Source organism: Harpia harpyja, chromosome 14, assembly GCF_026419915.1.
Source record: "Harpia harpyja isolate bHarHar1 chromosome 14, bHarHar1 primary haplotype, whole genome shotgun sequence".
Classification (NCBI taxonomy): Eukaryota; Metazoa; Chordata; class Aves; order Accipitriformes; family Accipitridae; genus Harpia; species Harpia harpyja.
The window spans coordinates 21,896,388-21,920,049 of record NC_068953.1 but is presented as its reverse complement, the minus strand read 5'-3'; the positions used below and the strand labels follow the sequence as shown (position 1 = coordinate 21,920,049).

Here is a 23,662-nt window from a genome sequence, read left to right as displayed (position 1 = left end):
TTTATCTTTAGCTTTTCCATGTTAATCAACCCATTGTATATTTTTTTGTTTTCCTTGTGCCCTTCTTTTCATCAAACTGCTGTCCTCCTCTAAAGTACGTATGAGAGACCTCATATCAAATACAGCTCTGGTCAGCCACATTCACAGAAGTGGAATTTAAACTGGAAAAGACATAGAGTAGTGCTACCAGGATATTCAGCAAAATGGATCACTCTCTTGCCAGAGGTGACCCGTAGAGTCTGGCTTGCCTAACCTTTGGGCTGAGAGAGAGATTGCCTTCTCAGAGCCTGGGGAATGAAAGGGAAGACCATGTACACCACTGAACAGAGCAGGCTTTTGTGCTAGAAACTGAAGAAGATCCTGGGGAATGGAGAATTAGGGCAAAAACTTCATTGCTTCAAGAAAGGATTTTGATAGGTTTAGAAGTTTTGTAGGTTTGGGGGGACTTGAACTAATTATCAAAGAAGTCCTTTCCATCTCTGTGTTCCTTTGTGCCCTAGATCTTACTAAAAGCAACCGTGTTTCTCTTTGTGAGGGTCTGCCTTTTTTGTTTTGCTTCAAGAGACTCCTGTCTCCTAGAAGGCTGCAAGTTATTAGAGACATGGGAGCATATAGTGTGCTTCAATGAATTTGAAAGCAGAGTATATCAAATATCCTCTTGTAGAAAGACCTTTGAGTGAAGTTGTATCGCAGAATGGAATGGTTTTTATCTGCTGAATTATCAGCTCAGAGTAGACTTCAGCTGCACCCTTTTTTCAGCAAACAGGAAGAGGTCTGTGAAATATTTTCAAGTGCCAAGCAAGGTCGGTAGCCAATGATACACTGAAAACAAGTAGTATGCCTTTCGCAAGCTTAATTATCTAAAACATGGCCTGGATTCAGAGAGCAGACACCTGACGATTGCAATTACTTAGCACTTGACCATAAGTGCGCAGCCTTTTCCAGGAGAAAGCTTCAGAGCTTGAGAAAAATGAAAATGCTGCATTTATGCAATAGAGGCAGCTGTGAAGTGGATAGTCTGTTATGACTTTTATCCCTATCATGAACCGGAAATTTTGGAATGGGGAAAAAACCCTACATCTCTTCCAGAAAAAATGACACCTTGTTTCTGAAATTAAGTTCTCCCTTGACCATGCACTACTCACTGAAACAGTATCAACAGGAACGTTTTTTCTCCAGTACCACCTAGGATCCTTGTGCTCCCAGGATTTTCAGCTCCTCCTCAGACTTTGTGGAAGCCCTCATGTGGCTGCTTGCTGTCTTTCACACCATCAGCTCCATATCTATTTGGTCTCTGGATATCAATCCTCTGCCAAGACCCCAAATTTCCATTCTACTTTGGATCCCACAGAAGGTTGTTAAAAGTGAAATGTTTGGGGCAAAGAGTTTTGGGATGAATGAATGGGCATTTTGTACAAAATCGAATCAAGGTATATTGTAAGACTGGGGAGAAACAAAAAACCCTCTATATTCATGTCCAGGTGGATCAAACATGTGGCTTGCTTTCATCTTTTCCTGGGGAAATATGTCCTTTGATAAGGGTAGGTGTGTGTCTATTACAAGACAGCTTTATGTTATTCAGGGCAAATGGTATGACATTGTGCATCAGCAATGAGCTCAAGCAGGAATATCAGAGGTCCCAAATGCTTTAGATGAATTACCCTTGGAGAGTAGCCATTACCCTTTCCACACGTCACGGGTGTTGATGTACAGAGGTTTAACCCAGTGTTCTTCTGTCAGGTCATCAATATATGACATTGAATCTGCATCAAAGCTGGATAGAGAGTGAAGTTTTCTTAAAATCAATGTAAAAAAAAAGCCACTAAACCATATTTCTTTGAGACAAGAGCAATGAAAAAACACCCTTTGCTGCGTAAGGGTCCTGTCTTCCCTGTGTTTTGTGTCATATCAATCTCTGCTTTTGCTATTTCATTAAAATTCCCAAGCAGTCAGAAGGTTGTTGCTTAATAGATTTAGCATTGGCTGGCTACATCAATACTGTGTTTAGTCACATTTGTTTTACTGGGGACATCTGTGGGAAGAGTTTAGCAAATATATTCATTCATTTGAAAGGAAGCCGGTGCACTTTGGGCCTTGACTGTATGGTGGTCTCAGGTACCTGAACATTTCCTTCAGCTAAAGCACTGCCAGAAGTTGCTTCTGTATGAAGTGCCTCTGTAGGTCCAAATACTTAATGCACAAAGAATTTTAGCTTTTCTTCCAACTGTTAAATTCGTTTGCATCATCCTGTTTGGAGAAGGGACTGTGGTATAGAATATATGAATTGTTTAGTGAAAATACTGATACTGGTATTTTGTCTTTCTGTGTTGATTCAGAACAGGGAAATGTCCCAAATATCAGCAATTCCTGTAGGATGAAAATCTTGACTTTTTTTCAGAAGTTTTTTCATGGTGACCTTGCAAAGTGAAGCGTGTTGGTGGGGTAGTCACAACTGTCCTCATGTTAATCACATGGTTATAGACAGTCTTGGTTGGTGACTGAGCTCCAGTATGTTGTATGCTATTAAGAAGCATTCAGAGAGTGCAGGCAGAGAGCGCAGTATTCAGCGTGGATATAAAACATCATCAATAAAGGAATAATATTGATTATCTCTTCAAGGACCTTACCCGGAGGTATTTTCATGTTTAATTTGAATTTTCCTTTCCTTCCCTTTTCCCATAAGTAGATGTAAACATTCATAGGAAAGATAACCTATTTTAGACACAACTACCAGGAATATGCATTGAATGAAATCCGTGTGAGATCATCAGGTATATAGCAAAAGGTGTTTGGGTGATAGAAGAAATCTGATCTTTCTGACACTGATGTTCATCCTAGGACCCCAGCCCTGGCTGCTCACCTTTTCCACAGCTGGGGAGAGCATTTAAGCAGTCTTTGCGAACAGCAGAGACTGGGGAAAAGTACTCAGAGAGGAGAAAGAAATAGATCCAAAATGAAATTAATATGACTGGCTGTCTCTTGAGGTTGAGAGGAGATGTTGAACAGAATCTGAACTCTGGCCCAAGAACAGTGTGCAATGAAACCATAGAGTATTAAAAGCTATTTTGTGTGTTTTCTTCTGGGCACAGTTGAGACATGCCACCGATCTAATCTCTATGCCGTCATGGGTGTTAGAATTACCCTACACCTTTTGTTGAACCACACTGGCTTAGCACGTTGCCAAATCTGTAAGAGAGACTTTTGTTTGACATTTTGGTTGTTTTTTTTTTTTTTCTTTTTATCCAAATGAAAATGCAATGGAGACATGCCATTTCATAGCCAGTTCTCTCTTGTGCTTTTTTTTCCTCTGAAGAAGGTCAAAAGCTAGGATATCAGTATGAATGTTTAGTCTTAGGCTGAGTTATAATTGCACATCTTTTACCAGACAAGTCAAACACTTAGAATTAAAGATGCCACGTGAAGCTGATTATACAACTGTATTTGCACTGCATTACTTTCTGCCCTGTTCAATTTTAGAATAGCAGCAACAACAATAATGACACCATTTTAAAAAGTTTCCAAGGAACAAACCACCCCTATTTCCAAATGCAGAGATGGAAGTTATTTGTTGCTGATTTGAAACTTACTGTGCAAACACACCTGCAGACACACCCAAAATATTTGATTCAGCTCCAGCCCTTAAAACGATGAGTCCTTTCCCCAAAGTCAGAAGCATTTTTTGAGTGCAGAATAACATATCAGACTCAGACCTTCTCAGAAGTGATAGCGTTTCTTTTCCTTTTTCTGTCAATTTAGCAGCATGTGTTGTTTTTTTCCTTGTTGGTTATGCTCTCGAAATATGTAAGCAAGAAGTATATCCCAAGGAATATAAAGAGAACTTCCTGCTAGTTGTTGCTCCTAGGGTAATAGGATGAAATGTTATGGGAAACATATATAACTGGGATACATGGAAATTCAGCCCACAAATTAATAATTATGGAGAATCCAGAATTATGATATTGTGATATCTATTGGACACCTCCATCTCTGCAGACACATTGGGAGCAACATACCTTCTATCCTGTTGCAGGAGAGTCCATGAATCAAAGCTCAGTGTAAACCTCCTACGGGTGACAGCCCCTTGGACTAAAGGGATAACAGCTTCAAACCAAGTGCTTCTGGCCCTGTATCTCTACCATCAGTAAATCCATTTTTCGCTTAGTTTGGAAAATTGAACAAAATCTTTAACTTCCAAATAAATTTTGCTTTGTTTTCATTCAGTAGCTTTTAAAACTAATTTTTGCCCTTGCTTTGTGTGTGTGTGAGGGGGAACCAAACAGATGAAATAGCAGAATCCTTTATGATGGGACCACAATACTTTATGTGGCAGTTGGCCTGAGGACCTTCTGATGCCAGTCCAGTTGGCCCTAGAAGAGGGGCTAGCCACTTTAGCAGCTCCTCTGTTTTGGGGCTGCAGGTTATCTGAGCCTGCTGGTCTGCAAAACAGGGTTTTTTTGTGATCACTTTAGTGCAGTGCCCATTATTGTTATTTATTGTTATTAAATAAATTCTATATGTGCCTGTGTAACACCTAGCATCCTGTTAAGCAAAGCTTTGGATGAGAACACAGTTAAAAGCTGGAGTTCCTGGTCGGACACCACTGAAAATGCAAAGCTGGTCCTTGTAAGAGCCCTCTTCCCTTTCAACCATTAGCCAGAAAACCCATATACCCTTTGGTGAGCTATTTGGTACAGAAAGGGTAGAGCAACATTGGGAAGGAGAGTCACCTTTCCCTTGTCTTGTGAAATCACTGGGTTCCCATATGCCTCCCCCCGCCCCCCCCTACCCATTTCTACCATGGTATATGTGAGTGCCTCTTCTAACCGCCAGAGCAGCAATAGCCGTTTTAAATATGGTTGCAATTTCATGCCCCCAAATTTCCTCTGTTATCTTTAATCTTTGATCATTACAGTCCCTGAACGTAGCCTTTTGGTAAGCTGCAGTTTTTTATGTTACTGCTGTTTAGAATTAACTGGTCTGCTTCCTAAAAAGCCAAATGTTTAATCAATACATATCCTACTGTGTATAATAAATACATTTCTGCCATCACTTTTTGAAGAGAGAATGCTTTTCATTTGAGCCAAATAGTTTACAAAATGGTGAGGGAGGGTTTTTTTGTTGGTGTGTTTTTTTTTTTTTTTTTAATAGACGTTAAATGCGATAGGGCCAACCGGTGGATTAGAGCATAGAAATGGTATTGAAATTCAGGGGTGGGGTGGGGGGAGAAGTCTTTTACATGAATTAGTTAATTTTGAACATTTGTTACATTAGCATTCGCTCCACTTAAGCTGATTAATTTCTTTGGATTGTGTTTGTTTCCTGGGTAATAATTTGACAACCTTGCAATAAACTAAGCGTTAAGAAGTGGGTTCGTGTACTGGAGTGTGCAATAGGTAGGTAGGCTGTTGTTTGTGGCTTTTTTCCTGAACTTTGGAAGAAAAATCCCATTTTAAACCTGTAATAACGGAGGCTGATTACTTCCCATCAACTCACTGGCTTCCAGGGCAGAATTTTCAGACTGGTTATTGCATGCACTGCTCTACTATAAAGTACAAGGTCTGTAAATTAAAGTTGGACCATAAGAGATTTAATCTGCAATTTTATAGGTCTCTAATCCAATGGTCATTTTGTATTTCAGGCTCCAAGTATATTATTAGGGTTTGGGGAGGGTTTTTTTTTTTTGTGCTTGCAATTTATTTATTTATTTGTTTGTAGTGTCTTTAAATTATATTGTGAATTACAGCTGGGAAAATATTGATGCTTTTTCTCCCCCCCCCCCCCCCCCCCCCCCCCGGTAGATTAGAAACGGTAAACAAAGTTGTTACACACTGAAGAATAAAGACTTGGAACGTGCTTCAAAAGGAGTAATTTACTTGGAGCTGGATGTCCTATTTAATCCTGTAAGTTGAAATATTTTCTCTTTGCTTATCACTGGTGTAAGAAATGCGTGAATCTGCAAGGACAAGGGTGGGGGATGATGCTTTTAAAACCAAGAGCCAAGCAGGAAAAGTCCTGACCCAGTTGCATCTGGCAGTGGAGGGGTGTTTCACACCGTGGGTGAAGAAGTACTGGAATATCAGAGCTCTGCAATGGCCGTTCCAGGTCGATGGGACAACGCAAGAGCATTTTTGGACTGCCAGGTGACCACAAGAGCCTTAGGAAGGAGGTGCGAATCACTGGGTGCCATGGCTTCATTTGCAACAGCCAAAAAAGGGGCTTAATATTTAGATTATTATACAGTACTTTTAACACCTACTTCCGCCCCAAAAAGCTGACCCACAATGTTCTCTTCCCAGGGTGTTGACAGGAAAATTAATGAGCCGTGGACAAGGTGCACTTAGTTTTTAGGTGGTTGAGTCAGTCTCAATTGTTTATGCCCTACAGCCTTTTACCGAGTTAAATCCTATTTATTAAGGCCATTATGGGCTGCACTGCAGCTCTGGTCTTGCTGGAGTGAGTCCAGCCTTGCCCAATTTAACTCATCCATATTTTTCCTACCAGCTCCTCCTGAGCCATGTAGAAGCTGAAAAGAGTGAAAGATCCTGAAATTCTAAATCAACCTGAAATAATGTACTTAAAACTACATGACATCTTTTTAAAATTTTATTTATTTTTTTTATTTTAGGTAAAAGCAAGTATTAGAACATTCAAGCCCAGAGAAAAGCGCTTCACTGAGGAGAACCGCAAATTTTCTAAAAAGGTGAAAATTGTGTCTGGGCTAAGCTCTTGCGTTTGTTTTGGAAAGATTTGAATTGCTGTACCATGGTTGCAAGAACAAAACCTATTTATGCATAAAATGCCAAACATGTAAATTCTGTGTATTTCTGTATGTATTAAAAGGTTTGTTTGTGTTAACACGAAATTGCTTTCTGATCTAGTTTGCATCAGTAGTTCTGCTTTGTGCTTCAGAGTGGGGAAAATGATAGCTGTGGATGTTGCACAGTTCGCAGCACCTAAAGCTCCACAAGAGCCTTATTCCCTTCTTTGGGAAGGAAGAAACCAGGTCTACATTAGTTATTTTAAAAGTCCATAGGACTTTAGAACAATGGCCATTATCCCTTTTTTAAGTAAAAGTGCCCTCTAATAAGGCTAAAATTTCCTATTTATTTCTACGGACTAATCCAAAACATGTAGAGAAGAGGTTCAGTGTTTTGATTACATTCTCTCTGGCCCTTTTCCTGAGACATTGCTATACTCTGAGAATTGAAGGGGAATAGAGGTAGGTTTGTGTTACTGTTTTATTTAGCTTTGGCATCAAGATGTGCTTTTTTTTTTTAAATTTTTTTTTCTAAGAGATGAGGAAAATCTGGAAGGTTTGGGTGTAATCAGAAAGCAGATAGGAGCTGGAGTGTGTCTCTGAAATAGAGGCTTTATTTCTAATATGTGCCCTGGCATGCATTTGTAGCTTAAATTATCCCTGTTTCTGAAGCAATAGTAGGATATTAGAGTGTTTGATTAAACTCCTCTTCTCCTCCCCTCCTCCCACTCAATATTTATCAGATCTTATCAAGAAATGTTGATCGCGTGAAAAAAATCACCATGGCAATATGGAATACAATACAATTCCTTCGGAGCTGCTTTCTCTGGGAGTCCACAGTAAAGAGCGTGATAGCATTTGTGGTAAGTGGATTTCTTCTTTTATTGCATGAGGCTAAGTGATAGAAGATCTTGAGTGTTACCGTGCCTTCCTCTCCACTGGCGTAAAGCCCTTTATCGTTTGCTGTTATTGGTATTTTGTAGCTGCAGGTCTGTGGGTTTCAAGGCAGCTTGGGCCACAATGGGCCTGATAAGGAATGGAAATTAGACCTTCAGATACAGCCTTTCTTTGCTCGGTGCAGAGGTGTTCACCAATCTGTACTGAGCACTGAGGATGCCCATGTCCATGATGGGTGATGCCACCCTGTAAAGGCTGTGACTGTGATGACTCTGAATTTTTTTTTTTTTTTTTAATTTTACAAATCATGGCACCTGGGTTGTAGGAAAGGAGGGAGGTGGTGGCCAAGGGGGTGATGCAGGGAGATGTCTTTGATTTGGGTGATGCGGTGAGCTTATGGGTCTTGTCCCTTCCATCTTCCATTGCAATATAAGGATGCACTTTGCTGCAGGTTATCAATGCCTGCTATGCCTATGTCCTTATGGCACGTGAGCAGCTCTGCTGACATCGCCTGTTGCAAATCTATTTTCTTGATGGTAATATGTTGCTTTAAAAAAAAAAAAAAAAAAGGAAAAGGCTTGTCAGTGAGTTCTGCTGCGCTCTGCGAACAAAAAGCCAAGTTCTCCACCTGCCTGTCCCACTTTTCAGCTCTCTCCTTTTTCCTCTTGGTAGTAAACACCCCATTTGCAGTTTTCTCATAATCCACTCAAGCACAAAAAGGTTTTGCCTGCTTTTTATTCTGCGGTGTGACATTTTCTTCATGCTTGAAATGTTTGGCATGCCATTAAAGGTTGCAAAATCCTTTTGTGGTGGTCCAGCATGCAGAAAGAAAGTTTTTGAGTTGAGTGTTTATTAAGCAAAATAACAGCCACATCTCCAAGATTTCTCCCCCTTTTACTGTCTGTGAATTACAAGTCACTTAAAGGTTCTTTTGAGGAAAACACTTCAGTGTATTTGCTACAGATGAGTAAAGTGGACCATCCCTGACTGAAAGAAGCTCCAGAGCAAAGACAGAGGAGCTGTCTTTCACCCTGCAGGTTAGAGGGATGACTAGCACGTAAGAGTGGGTAGGATGGGAGGGTCTTTTCTCTGTATTTTTTTTTTCTTCCTGTTGCTTGAAGCTTATTTAGATCATATCTAAAGTTAATGGTTCAAGAGCTGGTGGAGAGCAGAGCAGCCGGTACTTTGCGGAAGCAGCTATGGCTGTGCAAGGGAGCTGTACGGTTGTGCACAAGGGAATTGGATGGTCAGGCACACTGGGGCTGGAAAAGGGGGGACATATGTAAAATCCCAGTGCCAATGTCCTACTGTCACTATTCAGCAAGAATCTAGGCATGTGCTTCAAAGATTTGCTCTTAAGAGAGTTTGCACCAAAGTACTTGTGAAGTTGCAGCTGTAAAGTTCAGTTTTCTAGACTTAGGAAAAGTTTGGAAGTGCTGGAGAGGCAGAAAAATAAGAAGGTGGGAAAGTGTGTCTGCAGAAAAAGGAATTGATTCCTAGTGAAAAGGAGAGTGAGCACAAAGGTAGAAGGTTACAAGTTACAGATTATTAACATCTCTGCAGGATACCATACTATCCTGGTTTCCTGACAGAAAGCGGGTAGTGGGAAAGGAATAAAAATACATGACTCCAAGAACAATTAGAGCAGGTGTTTCTTCTACAAACCAAAATTTAAGTCGATCTGATTTTTTCCACATGGAAATAATTCATCTCTGGCACTTAAAATGAAGTGCTAATTCTGTATCTTTTGCTATTTCCAATGTGTGTATTCATAGTAAAAAAACCCCAAAATATGCACGCAGTGTGGTATGTGCAGCATCCCTCCCTGCCCCAATCTGTATGTGAAATGTGCTCTCAGCAGGTTACATAAAAGGTGTATCAAATATCGCATTTTTAAAGTCATCATTCCCCAGCAAACAACATCTAAATATATCTTCAGTACATGGCTTTGAATCAGTTTAGCCTGTACCATATTTGTCCTTACTGATGACTTGTGACTGACAGTGGACACTAGAGGCGAGGAAGATGCACAAAACTTCTCACCCATTTTTCATGTGGGTTCGTGAAACTGTGGCTGGTAACTTAAGTGCCAGCCAGGCCCTCAAACCATAAAATGCCTTTTTTTTTTTTTTTTTTTTTTTTTTTTCCTCTCACAGACGTTGTCCCTTGAGCCACTGGCAATAACTGTTGTGACTATATTCTACACATTTCACATACCTTCACTGCTTTAATGCCAGAGATTGGGTGGTCCCTTAGGACCCCCCTCCCCTGTTGTATTGCCCTTGGTTTCCCTCTACAGGTAGCCCATGCACCTTCCTTCAAGGGGGAATAAAGGGAGGGAGGAGGATGAAGACAAGCAGACAGTATAATCATGTGAACCTTCTTTTCTTGAGCAGTCAGACAAAACCCACCGCCAGACAGAAGAAAGTATTTGTAAGAGATCATCAGAGCATGGCAATGGGCGGGGACATGGTATCTTACACCTTCCTGTTTTAGTCTTCATTACAGCGCACCTCCCTCCCCATTAGTGCTGATAGCTCGCGTGTGTGACGAGGACATTAGCTGCTACTTCTGGGTGCATGAGAGAAAGAGAGGGACAGACAAAGAGGGAGGAAACAGAGGACAGCACAGGCAGGACACAAGTGAATGAGAAAAATGCTATCACCATGTTTTCTCATTTATAAGATACATCATCCCAAGCTAAATTTCTTTATTAGTTTGTAATGGTGAGAGGAGATAAGCCAAGAACTCGTGAGTAGATTAGGTTTTTTGTGCTATAAAAATGAAACCATATTTTTCATCAGCATTCTGCGATTTTAATCTGACGATTTTTAATCTGTGTTAATTGTATAGGCACAGATGACACTGATCGGGCCTGCTCAGGCACAAGTAAAATCAGAAATTTTTCAGGTTTAGAGGTTCTGGAAAGAGGGTTGAAAGGGAGATGAGGTGAAAAGCAAAATTTCACTTTTGGTGATGTTTGCCCTGAGCACAAAGGGTTTGGTGCAAATTGTGTTACACAAGTTCTAGAAAAAACATCCTGGGTCAGAGGAAAGAGTCACACGTAGGTTTTCTGGGTTCTTTATAGTGTACATTTCATCGTTGGTCTGGTGTGAAGAACAGACACACATGTTTGTGCGTGCCTGGGAATATCAGGAATATTTCCACATGTGGAAAATGTTGCCTGTAGAGTTAATAGTGTTCATATACCAGGAGAGATCTTAAAAGAATTTGTCCATGTGTTCTCCTCTGTCAGTTCAGGATTTGGGGGATTTGTAGATATTTAATACTAAAAAGATGTTCAAGCATTCTACTCAGTTTAATTTTGATATCATTATCTCTGTATTCAACCCGATATGTTACATTTTGTCTGAAACATGCCTCTCAGATACCCAGAGACATAGTCTAGTACATCCCTGTATGGTTCTGCTCACACACCTGACACTCTTTATATCCTACCCTGGACAATTTGCTCCCAGTTTCCTGGGTGAATGTTGAGTTTTTAGCCTGGTCCTTACGGCTCCTTCCTCTTGTCACACCTTTCTCCATTGAGACGTCACTTCCACGCTGTGTTACTGATGTCCAAAAAAGCTGGAGCTGCGTGGTGAAATGTGCCTAGGGGAATGTCTGCTCACAAGTCATCTTGTATATCTGTGTGATTGTAAGCTGTTTGTTTTTCCCACTCCTGCACACGAAAACTTGTGTTCTTATCTTTCCGATGCACTTTTAAACCGAAATTCTGGTCCTTCCTTCTGCGTGCAAACACTCCCTGCCTGCTCTGCTCCGCTCCCCCTTCTTCGCTGGTTGTGGAAGTTAAGTCCATAATAACTGAATCATTCTTACTGTACAATATGTATTTTAAAAATATTTTAAAAGTTAATTTTAGTCACAGAATGATTTTCGTCAGGAATTATGCATCATTGCACATTGTGCTTGTGATTTCATACAACATAATTACACCTTCTATTGACAGTTTTCTCTGCATTAATGGTAATTATGTCATTTAATGAAATTACAGTAATTGCATTAAAAAAAAACTATAATCTGGTGCAAATTAAAAGGATATATTGACTCGAATTCTTACTATCATATTTTTTTTTTAAAGTTTGCATGATAGTTGCAAGAGACATTGACAGGATCAGGCAAACGATGGGAAACCAGCCACCATAGCACCTCCAGCGTGACTGGTGGTGCTCGCTGCTGATTTGCTTCAGGGTCCCTGCACACTCACCCATGCCAGCATACTTCATTTTTACTGGCAGCCTGTCCCACTATATCAGGTTTAGGTTTCTTGCTAATCAAGGCTGCTGCCGGGGTGGGTACAGGTGGGAGCTATTTTTCAGGCTCAGCCCTAGCTGGCAGCCTGGGCCAGCCAGACAATGAATGCAGCATGCACAGGCAGTATTTATTTATTTTGCAGTGACATTGCAGTGTGTCTGATAATTATTTTATGATGGGTTAGCACCGGGAGGAAAGGAAGGAGTATGTGGTGATGCAGCATAATGTGTTGGAAATGTGGAGTGTCTGGTCAAACTGACTGCAGTTGTTTAATGGTGGGCAGCTGGGAAAATGACAGGCATGGGATCATTTTGGAGCAGTTTGGGCTTCCCAAAAAGCCAGCTGATGCAAGAGTAGGGAAGCCCTGGGATTTCTGGATACCCAGCAGAGCTGCTTGGGGTTGTGGATGCAGCAGAAAACCCAAACTTAAGCTTTTGAGCTCCTTGCTGCAGAGGTGAGATTTTGGCACCCATCTCCATTAGGATCTCCAAAGCTTTTTAAATCCAGAGAGAGCTGGAGGATGCCCTGTTTTTTTGGTGCTGGCCTCTTGAGATGTGGAAACTGGAAGCCTGAGGAGTCATAGGGCAAGCTGGGTGAGGCTGCATGAATGTGCGTTACTGTGCCAGTTTGCTTCAGTCTAATCTGGGACAGCAGCAGAGAGATAGTTTAGACTCTGCAGCCCTTGAACTTCTGGGCATCTCTGCCGAGTGTGCCATTTAATGTGCTGCCACTTAAGCTTGGGATATGCGAGCTGGATCTGAGCCCAGTTAAACTCATCTCATAGAGAAGACACCAACCATCTTATTAGACACGAATGATTTTCAATCGCTGTTGAGCTGGGCTATATTTATACTGATGACCTACAGGCAAAAGGCTATTAGCTTGTTGACGGTGTACTCTAAAATTGCTAATTGTGTATCAGTAAGAGGGAATGTTCTTTTCCTTCAGGAAAGATGCTTCTTAACTCAAAAGCTAAGCCTTCTGGAGTTTACTTGGGGTAGATCTTTCATTCTGCATGTGGACAAGTGTCTCCTGCATGTTACGGTTAGACTTTCCCAAGGAAAACACAAAATGTTCTAGTCCTGTTTGTACTAAGCATAATTCAATGCTGGATATGACAATATATGGGTAAAACATCCAATTTAACTCATGCATTGTTTTGCAACACAGTAATTTTTAAATTTTTTTTTTTTTTTTTTGATGCGAGGAGACTTTATAGATCAATAAAGGGAAATTCTTGGGACAAAAGTTTAAGGGGGAACATAAGGAATCTATGGAGAAGGGAGACCAGTAACAGCTATGAAATCTGAACAGCTTAGGATAGAGACTGAGTCAACAAGCATCTCTTGGACCTCTGGCCAACCAAGTAGAGATAGAGGTTAATTTTAACTGAGACTTTGCTCGTGGCTTACCAGTAGATGGTAATAATTTGCTCTTCTGTAGGGTGGGGAAGGAAGATGTGCTCTCACGTGAGCTTCCCTAAAATCTTTCTTATTTTCCTCATGAATTGTCCACTAATTTTGAACAAGCAGTTCCCTGATATAAAGCACAAACCACCCTGCCATGACTACATGTGTAACTGATGAGAAGGATATAGTCTCCCCCCCCCCCCCTTTTTTTTTCCCCAATCATCATAGCTGAAGACGAAATATAAATCATTGTTCCCAAACTATTCGGGAACAGCATTAAAGTAATAGTAGATTAAAATGTCTCCACATTAAAAAGCTAAATAAAATGAATAGATGTAATCCTAAAGAGAGAAGAATGAGTATTCTTCAAACACTGAATAGGGAACTTGGAAAAAGAAAAAGCCTTAAAAAAAAAAAAGAAAAGTATTAATGCAAAAGAGATGGTCTTTACTTCTGCTTTACTGTAGAGCTTTTGCTAAGGGCTTTTCTCAGCCTATTTGCAGCTTGTGTTTGCTACAGTTTTGAAGAAGCAGTCGGCAAAGGGACAAATAAGGAAGCTGAAAAATAACACTCTGGTACAAAAATTTGTTCATATTTAAGGCTAGAGCTAGTGCTGGAGGAGCAGTGAAAGGCAGGGTTTCAGGAATTTGACCTTGTAAGTAATTCTTCAGAGCCCCTAACATTTCCTCCCCTCTTTCCCTCTGTAAATCCCTGGCAAGGGCACATCTTTAAAATTATTGTCTCAAACTCCAGTGAAAAGGCTGGATCAGAGGTATGTTTTTATTTCAAGCTATTATGTCCCAGTAAAAGCATTTTGCTAATGACGGAGGAAACGTTTACATCCTGCTTCCTCCACGCTGCTCATGGCAGTGCCTGTGAAAATTCACCATTTGTGCATGCAAAGCTGTTAAGAGCACGTTACCTGACACATGCAAGTAACTGCTCAGATGAGAAACAGGCTTCTCTAGACAATTAAAGGTGGTGGTTTTACCCTTCTCCCAGCAATTTTTACATTTCCAGTATTATTCTTCTGTGGTTGAGGGGAATATGATTTAAGCTTGAGATCCCAGGCTTTGCTTTGCTGCAGCAGTTAAAATTCCTGGAATAGCAACAGTGATATTGATGATGCTGAGAGACACACAGCAAAGTAAACACATGTTATTTCCAGCTCTTTCAAAAATGCAAGAACAAACAAGGACAAAGTTAATAGGGAAATAACCACTTAGAAGCTTGACAACACGATAAACAAGATTTAAAAAGCAAAGTTTGAAGCTTTGGAGTCGGGGTGAGATGGAGCTGAGCAGAGACCAGTACAAATATCCCTTTTAACTTTGAAAAGGATACATGGTCTTATGTTTCCAGCTCAGGGGTTTTGGGGATTTGCTTTTTACCAGTGAAATGTTCCAAAATAAAAACAAAACTATAGTTTGCATCTGAGAAGTAATACTCATTTCCTATGGGCCTGCTTAACAAGGCACTTACCCTATGTAGAGAGTCCCTTGCTTTTGGGGTTGGGGACCTTCCTCTTAAATTAAGTCTATGCTGTGCTCATATTTTTGAGCAATAGTAGTGCTTTCTGTGCCATGTACTCAAAACTTGCATGCATCACATAGAAATGATTCTCTCAGCCCTGGTAATGAGAGAGACCTAAATCACTGCCTCTCACTCTTTAATTGCATTATGTTGTTTTTAGTTGATGATAAAGCTTTTTAATGCCTTGGTTGTGTTAAACTCTATAGTCAAAGTATTCAGGTAAAAGCCCAGTCCTGCCAGAGGATAAGCCTCTGTACAGCTGGTCAGCAGGAATGTGTATGCAGGCATCCAGTAGAGAATTAAGGCAATGAGAAAGATGTTCAGCTTTATTATAGTATATAGATGTAGCCCTAGAAGGTGCCTGTGTTAAGATACATGTATCTATCTAGCTATCTGTCTGTCTCCAGAACTGGATTAGAAATACCTAGTTTTTGTCTGTTTGGCTATCTAACGACAGCCCACAAAACCAAGCCCAAATGTGCAAACATTTTATCTAATTAAAAAAAAAAAAAAAAAAAGGGCTCTTTATAGCTAAAACCTGAGCTAAATGCATCCACAAACAGTTCCGACTGCCTTTCTGCTCGAGTTGTGACCTGTTGGAGAACTCTGCTCGGCGCTTGCATTTCCAGCTAATTTGATATTGCCTTTTTTTTTTGTGGTTGAAGCTTTGTCATTTGTTTCGAAGCTGTCATTTTTATTAGTCTCCCTGGCTGATCTTTTTGGGCTCTCGTCAGGTGGTGTATGTTCTCCATTGTCTGCCTGGTCTTGGCAAGCTGTAGGTCCTTTTATTGCCATATGACGTGGGCGTGCTTGCAGCAGTAGCCTGTAATTATACCCACCACAGGTGACAGTTACAAGAGAGCTTTGGTAATAATTTTAGCTGCCTGATCTGATGTTTATGAAGAGCGAACCCTCTTTGTGGTCTGGCTGGAGTTTGCTATATTGTTTTGTACTTTAGCTATTTGATTTATGAAGCCCTTTTTTTTTTTTTTTTTTTTTTTTTTCCCCCTAATATATAATGTCTTGAGTCTTTTGGTGTTCTGAAGTTTTGTAAGAGATTATTGTTGATCTTAAGCCGACTTGTACATTTTCTATTTATTTATGCATATCTTGTATTTATTTTGCTTTGTCTGGCAGAGTAAAATTATGCTCTTGCCTGTTGCTGGTTTTATTTGTATATTTAACATTGCTGAACTCCTGTTTCGAACCACTCGTTATCAGATATGCTGTGTTCTCCTAGCCGTGGGACTAATCACAGATTAGCATTTAATTATGTTTTTTTTTTTAATTTTTTACTATTATTTAACTGTTTTGTAAAAGGTCAAATACACTATCCATGAAGGCAGCGCTGGTTCCTTTACTCTCAGTGGAACTGCAAAACTTGAATATTCCAAAGGTGAATTTAGCTCGTGATTCTTACTGTTACCTTTATAAACCTACATCCTGATGTTAAGAATTTGCCACAAAAAATGTGGAAAAGACTGAGGTGCACACTGCCTGAAAGCTGGCTTTCTTCTTGTGGTGTCTTTCTCTGCAGTTTTAGATTCTTTAGAGGAACTTCAGACTAAATGTCTTGAGCATCTTCTGAATTTGTGAGAAAGCAGTAAGTTGTAATTCTTATCAATTGACTGGTAGGTTGAAAAGCAAGAGGAATTTATTTGTAACCATTTGCTAGCTTATCTGGTCATAAAGAGACAATATTCCATATCATGATCCAGTCATTTTTATTTTCCCAATTTGCCTGTTGTCTTTCCTGAAAGTTCACTTTATTCATAGATTAGAAATTGCATAAACAAAGATGAAATTAGTATTCTAAATTTAATGAATGCTGCATCTGTGTGAGACTCATTAAACAGGAGTGTGAGAGAGAAGCTACTTACCCACCATTACTGGAAATACCACAGTTTGAGAAGCTTATGGGTAAAATTCCCAAAGATTGGCATGGATTTGCACTATGCAAGCTGTATGGAAAAAGGCATACAGCTCAGCCAAAAAAAAAAAAAAAGGTAGGAAACCCATGGTATCTGTTATGAAAAAGGTATGTATTAGGAAGTGAAATTGTCATTAAAAGTAAAAATTCTTCTACTTACTTAGTGTGCTCTTTTTTCCCCAGAACCCTAGGTGTATTGATTTTCTTTCAGTCAGGATATGCTTGGTTTTGTCTCATTATTCACATTACTTTGACCTGGCACCTCTTAGAAAGTACCTTAGAGCACTTAGTTTTACAGGAAGATTGTAGATGTTGACTATTATCTCCCTTGTCATTGGTAGAGCAACCCTAGCAGTATTTTGTGTTTTTTTTCCTCCTTTTTTTTTTTTTTTTTCAATTTCTAAAAAGGCAAATCCCTTATTTTTAACATAGATGTAATCTTAGAACAGTGCATTCCCTTGAAATATAGAGGAAGTTGTCATTGTTTTTGTTTTTTTCTAAAATAAGGGAATAAGCAGTGACATGTCTGTAGGTGGTTTAAAGCACTGTAACTCCATTAACTTCGGCAAGCCTATGTTATTTAACATCAGTTAAAAAAAATCTCCATCCTCATTTTAGGGCAAGTCCTGAGTAGGAGTAGCAGGTTTCCTGAAAAGGAGGAAAATCCTGTAGGTGGCGATGGACCCTCACGAATGAGCCAGCCCTGGCATTCAGGCTTTTGTCAGATTTTTCTGGCAGGTTTTCTTTCTCTTGCTTGAACTATTTTATTTTTAATTTAATTCACCCGTTCTCTCAGTGCTAATCTAACACTAGTTGCAGAAATCTTGACAACTGGAAGAAATTTCCTATTTGAAGGTAATGCAACATTTTGGTTTTATGATGGAGACAGATGCACCTTGAGGGGTTTCTCTTACAGCATTCTACTTCTTGTGTTTTTTTTTTTCCTGTGTGTGTTTTTTTGTTTTTTGTTTTTTTTTTTAAATAAGAAAGAGTTGGATCCTTTACAAGATCTGAAATAAAAGGGGATTAATATAGAAGCTACAGAGCAAATACATTCGTTTTCAAGCCTGCTCTCTTTTACTTTTCTTCACTAGCAAGTAAGATGTGCTTTGTTAGAGCTTAGTCTTAAGCAACCAGGAAGTTCTGGGGTTGTTTAAGGATAGCAATAATAATAAAAATGCCCTAAATCAGGATACATTCCTTCCCTTTTTTTTTTTTTTTTTTATTTAAGCATTCATTAGGAAATAAACCTGGAGCAATGGGATGACTGCAAAGTCCCAGAAATCTGATTTTAAAATAATCTGTACTATTAATTATTAATTAACTTGACTACTGCTACAGTAAGGATTACACTGGTACCAATACCATCAACAGAGTTTTGATCGCTTCCCCTATGACTTCATGAAAATTATATCTATTAGTCTTAATTGTGACATCCACACTGTAGTCAAGCTAAGCTTGGTTTCAGGTGCGTTTTTTTGCTTTAATTAAAAGCAGTGCTGTGATTTTGAGAAGCATTAATAAATATGTAAAACATGTAGTGTTTTGTACTAGTCTAATATGCTGATTTATTTTAGCCTCAACATTATCCATGTAAAGTCAGCATGTTTACTGAAAGATGAGTGTCATATGTGAGCAAAAGTCTCCACTAAAACAGCCTTATCTACTCTGCTAGCTCAGGTTCAGAACTTTCTACTTGCTTTTTGGGAGTAGTCACCGTCTTCTGTACTTTCCTTCAGCTTTCATCTTTTAATGGAAGAGAGGAGCTGCACAGCTCTGTATCAAAGCCAATTGTCAACTTTCATTAGCTGTAGTCTATTGTTTGTTCAGATTAGAAATAACTGCATTACACTTTGACTTTGAAGGCTTGTTTGTTTTTAAATATACTAGGTATATGTGACCTTTTTGTCATCTGTGATGTACTTGGCTTGACAAATTTGAGATACACATTTAAACAGCAGCAAAAACTATTTGTAATGCAGGCACTTCACAAAAGGCACTTTTTGTAGGTCTGGAAAAGTAAAACAAAATCCTGCAGCTAATACAAAGTATAGAATACAAAGTACAGTACACAATTAATAGATTCATATAAAGTATTGTTAGCTAGTGCTGTACTTCAAATACATTGCATAGGGGGAAAAAACCCACACTGCTTAGTGAGAATGCAGCACCCATTATTTAGCAGTGGGTGGGAATCCAGTTAGCTGGTCTTAAAACCCCATTATGCATTGTCCGTATGAGAACTGTTCAGATGTGGCCTCTGTCAAAACATCATAGCAAGGAAGTCTAATTCCATTAAAAAAAATGTGCTAAGCAAATTTTCTTAAAATGTTTAGAATATTAAATGAGAAATGCATAATTGATAACAATGATATTAGCAGGGGTTTTTGGTTTTTTGTTTTGTTTTGGTTTTTTTTTACTGCACGTGCCCATCAGGAATTAGATGATGACTTGTTCTAGCAGTTAAGAAAACTTCCCCAGATACTTCCGTGTACACATTTGGGAAAATTGCTTGCAATGATATATTTCAATTTCCTTAATAAACTGGACCTGTCTTCCTAATTCCCTCTCCCTCAAGTCCCTCTAAGGGGGTTAAGAAATGAAATATTTTGAAATTATTATTAGACAACAGTTTCTATGAATAAAAAACTAATCTGTGCTTTTTTAAAAATAGATTTATATTCCAAAGCTGGGAAATAAACAGTGGCGGTAGAAAGGAAATATGAGATTAATAAAAATGAAGACATTTTGCAGAGCTACTCTGGCTTGTTTTAATTTTTTTTTTTTTTTTTTTTTTTTCCCCTGGGAGGTAGTACTTCTGTAGCAGCATGCATTGCAATGGCTTTCCTGCTTTGTATTTTCAAAGTTGTATGAATACTAGCAGAGTTAGCGGTCCTTTAGTGCCCAACGAATACTGTCTTACACACTGATACCTATAGTAATGCATACAGAGTGACTATGAGATCAAATGCTCTGGTTAAAAAGCCTTAGGGAAGCATTATGTGTCTGAGGTCTGATCTATTGTCTGGGAGGTCGGAGAGTGTTAATGCACTCTGCGAAGATTAGACTCCCTCTCTAATTGCTCCAACACTTCCTTAAAGGATTTAAACAGTCAGGAAAGGTGATGCTCCTTGTCAATTTTTGTCTTCTGACAGCCATTGAAGTTTATCTGTCTTTCCGCGGAGACCACTAGATCATGTAAACCAGGCAATGTCAAAAGCATGAACCCTGAATTAGGACTGAGAGCAATGAATGCCATTATTTTACAACTACATTATTTCAGCTTTTAAATACTTTAAGGGTTGGTGACCAGATCGCTCTTATGTGCCATGCCATTTACATTTGGTGGTGGGAACTCCCAAAGTCCCATGAAAAGTTTAACTTGCTGAGTTTGATGAAAAGTCACCCTTTTAATTCTGAAGTGGATCACATTATTGTCTGCATCCCTTATAGCACGGCTGGTGTGTCCCCACCTCATCTCTGTGGTACTGAGCCAGTGCACGTAACAGGCACTGCTGTTGGATGTCGTACTGCTTATTTATCTAAGGGCAGCGCTAAGTCTGAGCTACTGTGAGGCACTCTTTGCTATTTACCCCCAAATTTTCCTTTCCCTCACTAAGTCTGACAAGGATTTGATTTCCCTTGGTTCACAGAGCCTAAATCATGGATAAAAAAATGACTCAGAAATCTGGTAAAGCTTATGCAGGAAAGTTGTGTTTTTTTTTTTTTTTTTTTTTTATGCTGCTTAACCAGCATATCCACACTGACAAGTACCTGACCCCCGTCACTGGTTTTACGAAGCAAAATAGAAATTTGTCCAATGGATCAGAACCAGATTGTTATTGTGTAATCTAGCTATTTGAAAATCAGTCTGAAGCACCAAATAGTTTTGTTGCTGGTTTAGAAGACTAATCTGTTGTAGTGACTTACGTTTGCAAAGGATGCTTCCTTTGCTTGGAAAAGCACTTTAAGAGCAAGAGATGAAAAAGGTGAATGTTATTGAGAAAGGAGAGGCACAGTTCAACCCTGAGAGAATTTGGAAGACTTAATGTTTCTGCAACAAGGCCATGGTATCCTAACGTTGACAGTAGGGTAACATTATTGTAATAAGAGTGGAATTTGACCCATCTTTTTAAAAATGACCATTCCTGTTTCACAAACAGATGTGAGTGTGCCCTGTTTCCCTGCAGCTCATGCACCACAACCGGTCCTGCCGAACAGAGAACTGTCCTGTAGTTATTTTTTCTGGTGGATCAGAAGCTTTTTAATCTGAGATAGTGTCTGTGTTTTTGCTAGTCTTGCAGCATCTAAGTGTTGTTGGTGTATACAATCCATTTCACACATATAAATGTATAAATATGACCTATATAAATATACATATATTTAATGGCCCTTTTCTAGACTCTGAGCAGATGACTAATACAGCTGTTCAAAGCAGAAAAGGAATTTTTTTCTTTTTTTTTTCTTTTTTTTTTTTCCTTTAAAAAAAGCCCTCTTGGCTCTGAATCGGAAATTGAGGAGCAGAATTCATCAAGTGTATTCTGATCGTTCTCACGTGGGTAGTTCCTCCTTCCCTTCCTGCATAGCATGTTCCTTTGCACTGTTGCTATATTACATGAAATGTTTCATCTGTATATAAAAATTAAAAATTCAAACAAAAATCTGGCCCACATGAAGAACAGGCCCTTTGGGCATATGGTTCATTATGCATATTCGTTTAATTACTAAAACACTTGGGATGTCTCTACTGCCCTTGCTTTCAACTTGTAAAGTTGGATCTGTTCTGCAGCACAGAATATGTTGAACAGGCATGTGTCATAAAGGACTTCAGTTTTTCCTACTTAAAACTCTATATAATGTTCTTGGCTGGATTGTTAGAATTTACTGAATATTAGTTCAATCCACTGCATCAAAACAGCAGTTTGGGATCTCTTTTTCCTTAACACCTTCCCTAACCCCCAAAAGGCAAGGTTTACAGTGGTTAGTTCAGAGCTGTGTTTAGTATCAAAGTAATGTGAGACTAAGGATTTAGATTTCAGGCACATTCCCACAAAGCACCTAAAGTTGCATGTTGAAGCTGTATAACTTTTATTAGCTAAGAAGGGATTGCTGTGATAGTGTGACTTTAATTGATTTTCAGGGCAAACAGGTGGTGATGGTTTAGGCATCCCCTAGTCTCCTGCCATTCCTAATTTGGAGCTGCACATATAATAGCTTTATTAAAATAAACAATCTTCTGGCTTTAGTTTTACCCGAACAGCTGCCTGAAATTGCGAGAGTCTTGCAACTTTTTTTTTAGGTTGTTCTGTATTTTGGAAAGCAAGATGCTATAGGTCTGCTAGTGGAAAATCTCTATTACATAGTCATGCTGTCAATACTTAGGATTTTTTTGTGTTGCTGCTGTTGTAGCTAGCTGACAATAGTAACATATTTATGGTACAATTACAGCGAGTCTCCCAGTCATCTTCATGCATTTGTTCTGTAATGCAGCAATTTTGTCACACTGCAGATTATGAACCTGCTGAAATTGTGTTTAAGTGTGTTGTAATCACTCTCACTGTTCTTGGTGTCCACTGTGTGTGTCAGGTGTGGGGAGGGCTGGGGTTCAATTGCGATTTTTGCTCTCCTCTTGACTGTGGGAAATGGGTCTCGGGCAGATAAAGAGACCTTCTGGGCTCCGGCACAGGGCTCTGGTAGGGAATCCCATGTACAGCGTAAGGAAAGAGAATAATCTGAAATTCTTTGCCTGAAAGGATGTCATCTTACTGCTTTATATGCGCTTCATAGGTGTTTTTAGATTTCTGGTTTTGTGATCTGGGTTCACTGGGATTTTTTTAATTTTAAATTTTTTTAGTTTAATTTTTTTGCCCCTTCTGCTCTGTTTTAGTCTGGAAACATTTCTTTAGGACCGGAGGTTTTGGAAAAGGGTGTACCAGACAGTTTTGCAGCATTAGTGTGTACAAGCATCTATTTCTCATTTTGGTGGGTTTACTGCAACCTGATTTTTAATTTTTTTTTTTTCATGCCATAGCTAGAGACTGCCAGGAAAGTAACCTTATGTACGATCCTCCTGCCACCGAATACTGAATTAAGTCTAATCAAACATACTTGCTTTATTAGAGAGCCCGTTTTCCTTTACTCATTCAGCTTTAATATACACTATGAACATGAAGGAGGAAGTCATTAAAGTAGTTTAAACATATCGTTTATGCCTCCCATTTGCTACCAATTGTAACCCTCTGTTGAGAGCCCAAAGTTAAAGAACACTTCCACCAAATAGTCTTTCTACTCGCTGTACAATTACGTCACCATCTGACCCTCACTGCTACTGTTTCTCACAATGTTAACAAATATGTCTCCAAAGTAAGTGGACATTTATCAGCTTAGCCAATGATAAATTTTATCATGACCCTTTTAAGGTGTTCACCTTATCCAGAATAAATAAAATTAACCTACATTTTTGCCTCCTTTTAAATAGCACAGATATTTTTTTCTGACACTTTTTGGAAGAATTATTTACTATAAGATCAGGCTTTTAACTTGCATAATGCCTGCCTTCCCTGCAAATAGATCATAACTTTCTGTATGAGAGTAATTCCAAAACTACGACCCTGCTGATAAACAAACCAAAACATTAGAGATAAAAATGACCATTTAATTTAGCTGCGATATAAAACAACAGATTTTTAAAATTTTTTTTGGCATGCCACCCCCCCTTTGTTTTAGGATCTTCCCCCATTGCCTTTGTCTGTGATAGTTACCCCTTTAGAAATAACATGCAGATTTATTCCCCTGACCTACTCCCAGCAGATTACCCCAAAAGATAGAAAACTGTTGTAATATTTTTTTTCCCTGTTT

At 39.2% G+C, this 23,662-nt stretch overlaps 1 protein-coding gene across 3 annotated transcripts in view; it reads left to right on the top strand.

Moving 5' to 3' along the window:
- Positions 1-23,662, top strand: part of MCTP2 (multiple C2 and transmembrane domain containing 2) — a 107,796-nt gene that overhangs the window by 51,684 nt on the left and 32,450 nt on the right. For all 3 annotated transcript variants that reach the window (XM_052808485.1, XM_052808484.1, XM_052808486.1), the window contains 3 exons: positions 5,799-5,900; positions 6,626-6,700; positions 7,501-7,620. In XM_052808485.1, coding sequence (XP_052664445.1) covers positions 5,799-5,900; positions 6,626-6,700; positions 7,501-7,620 — 297 coding nt within the window. The remainder of the gene's footprint in view (positions 1-5,798; positions 5,901-6,625; positions 6,701-7,500; positions 7,621-23,662) is intronic.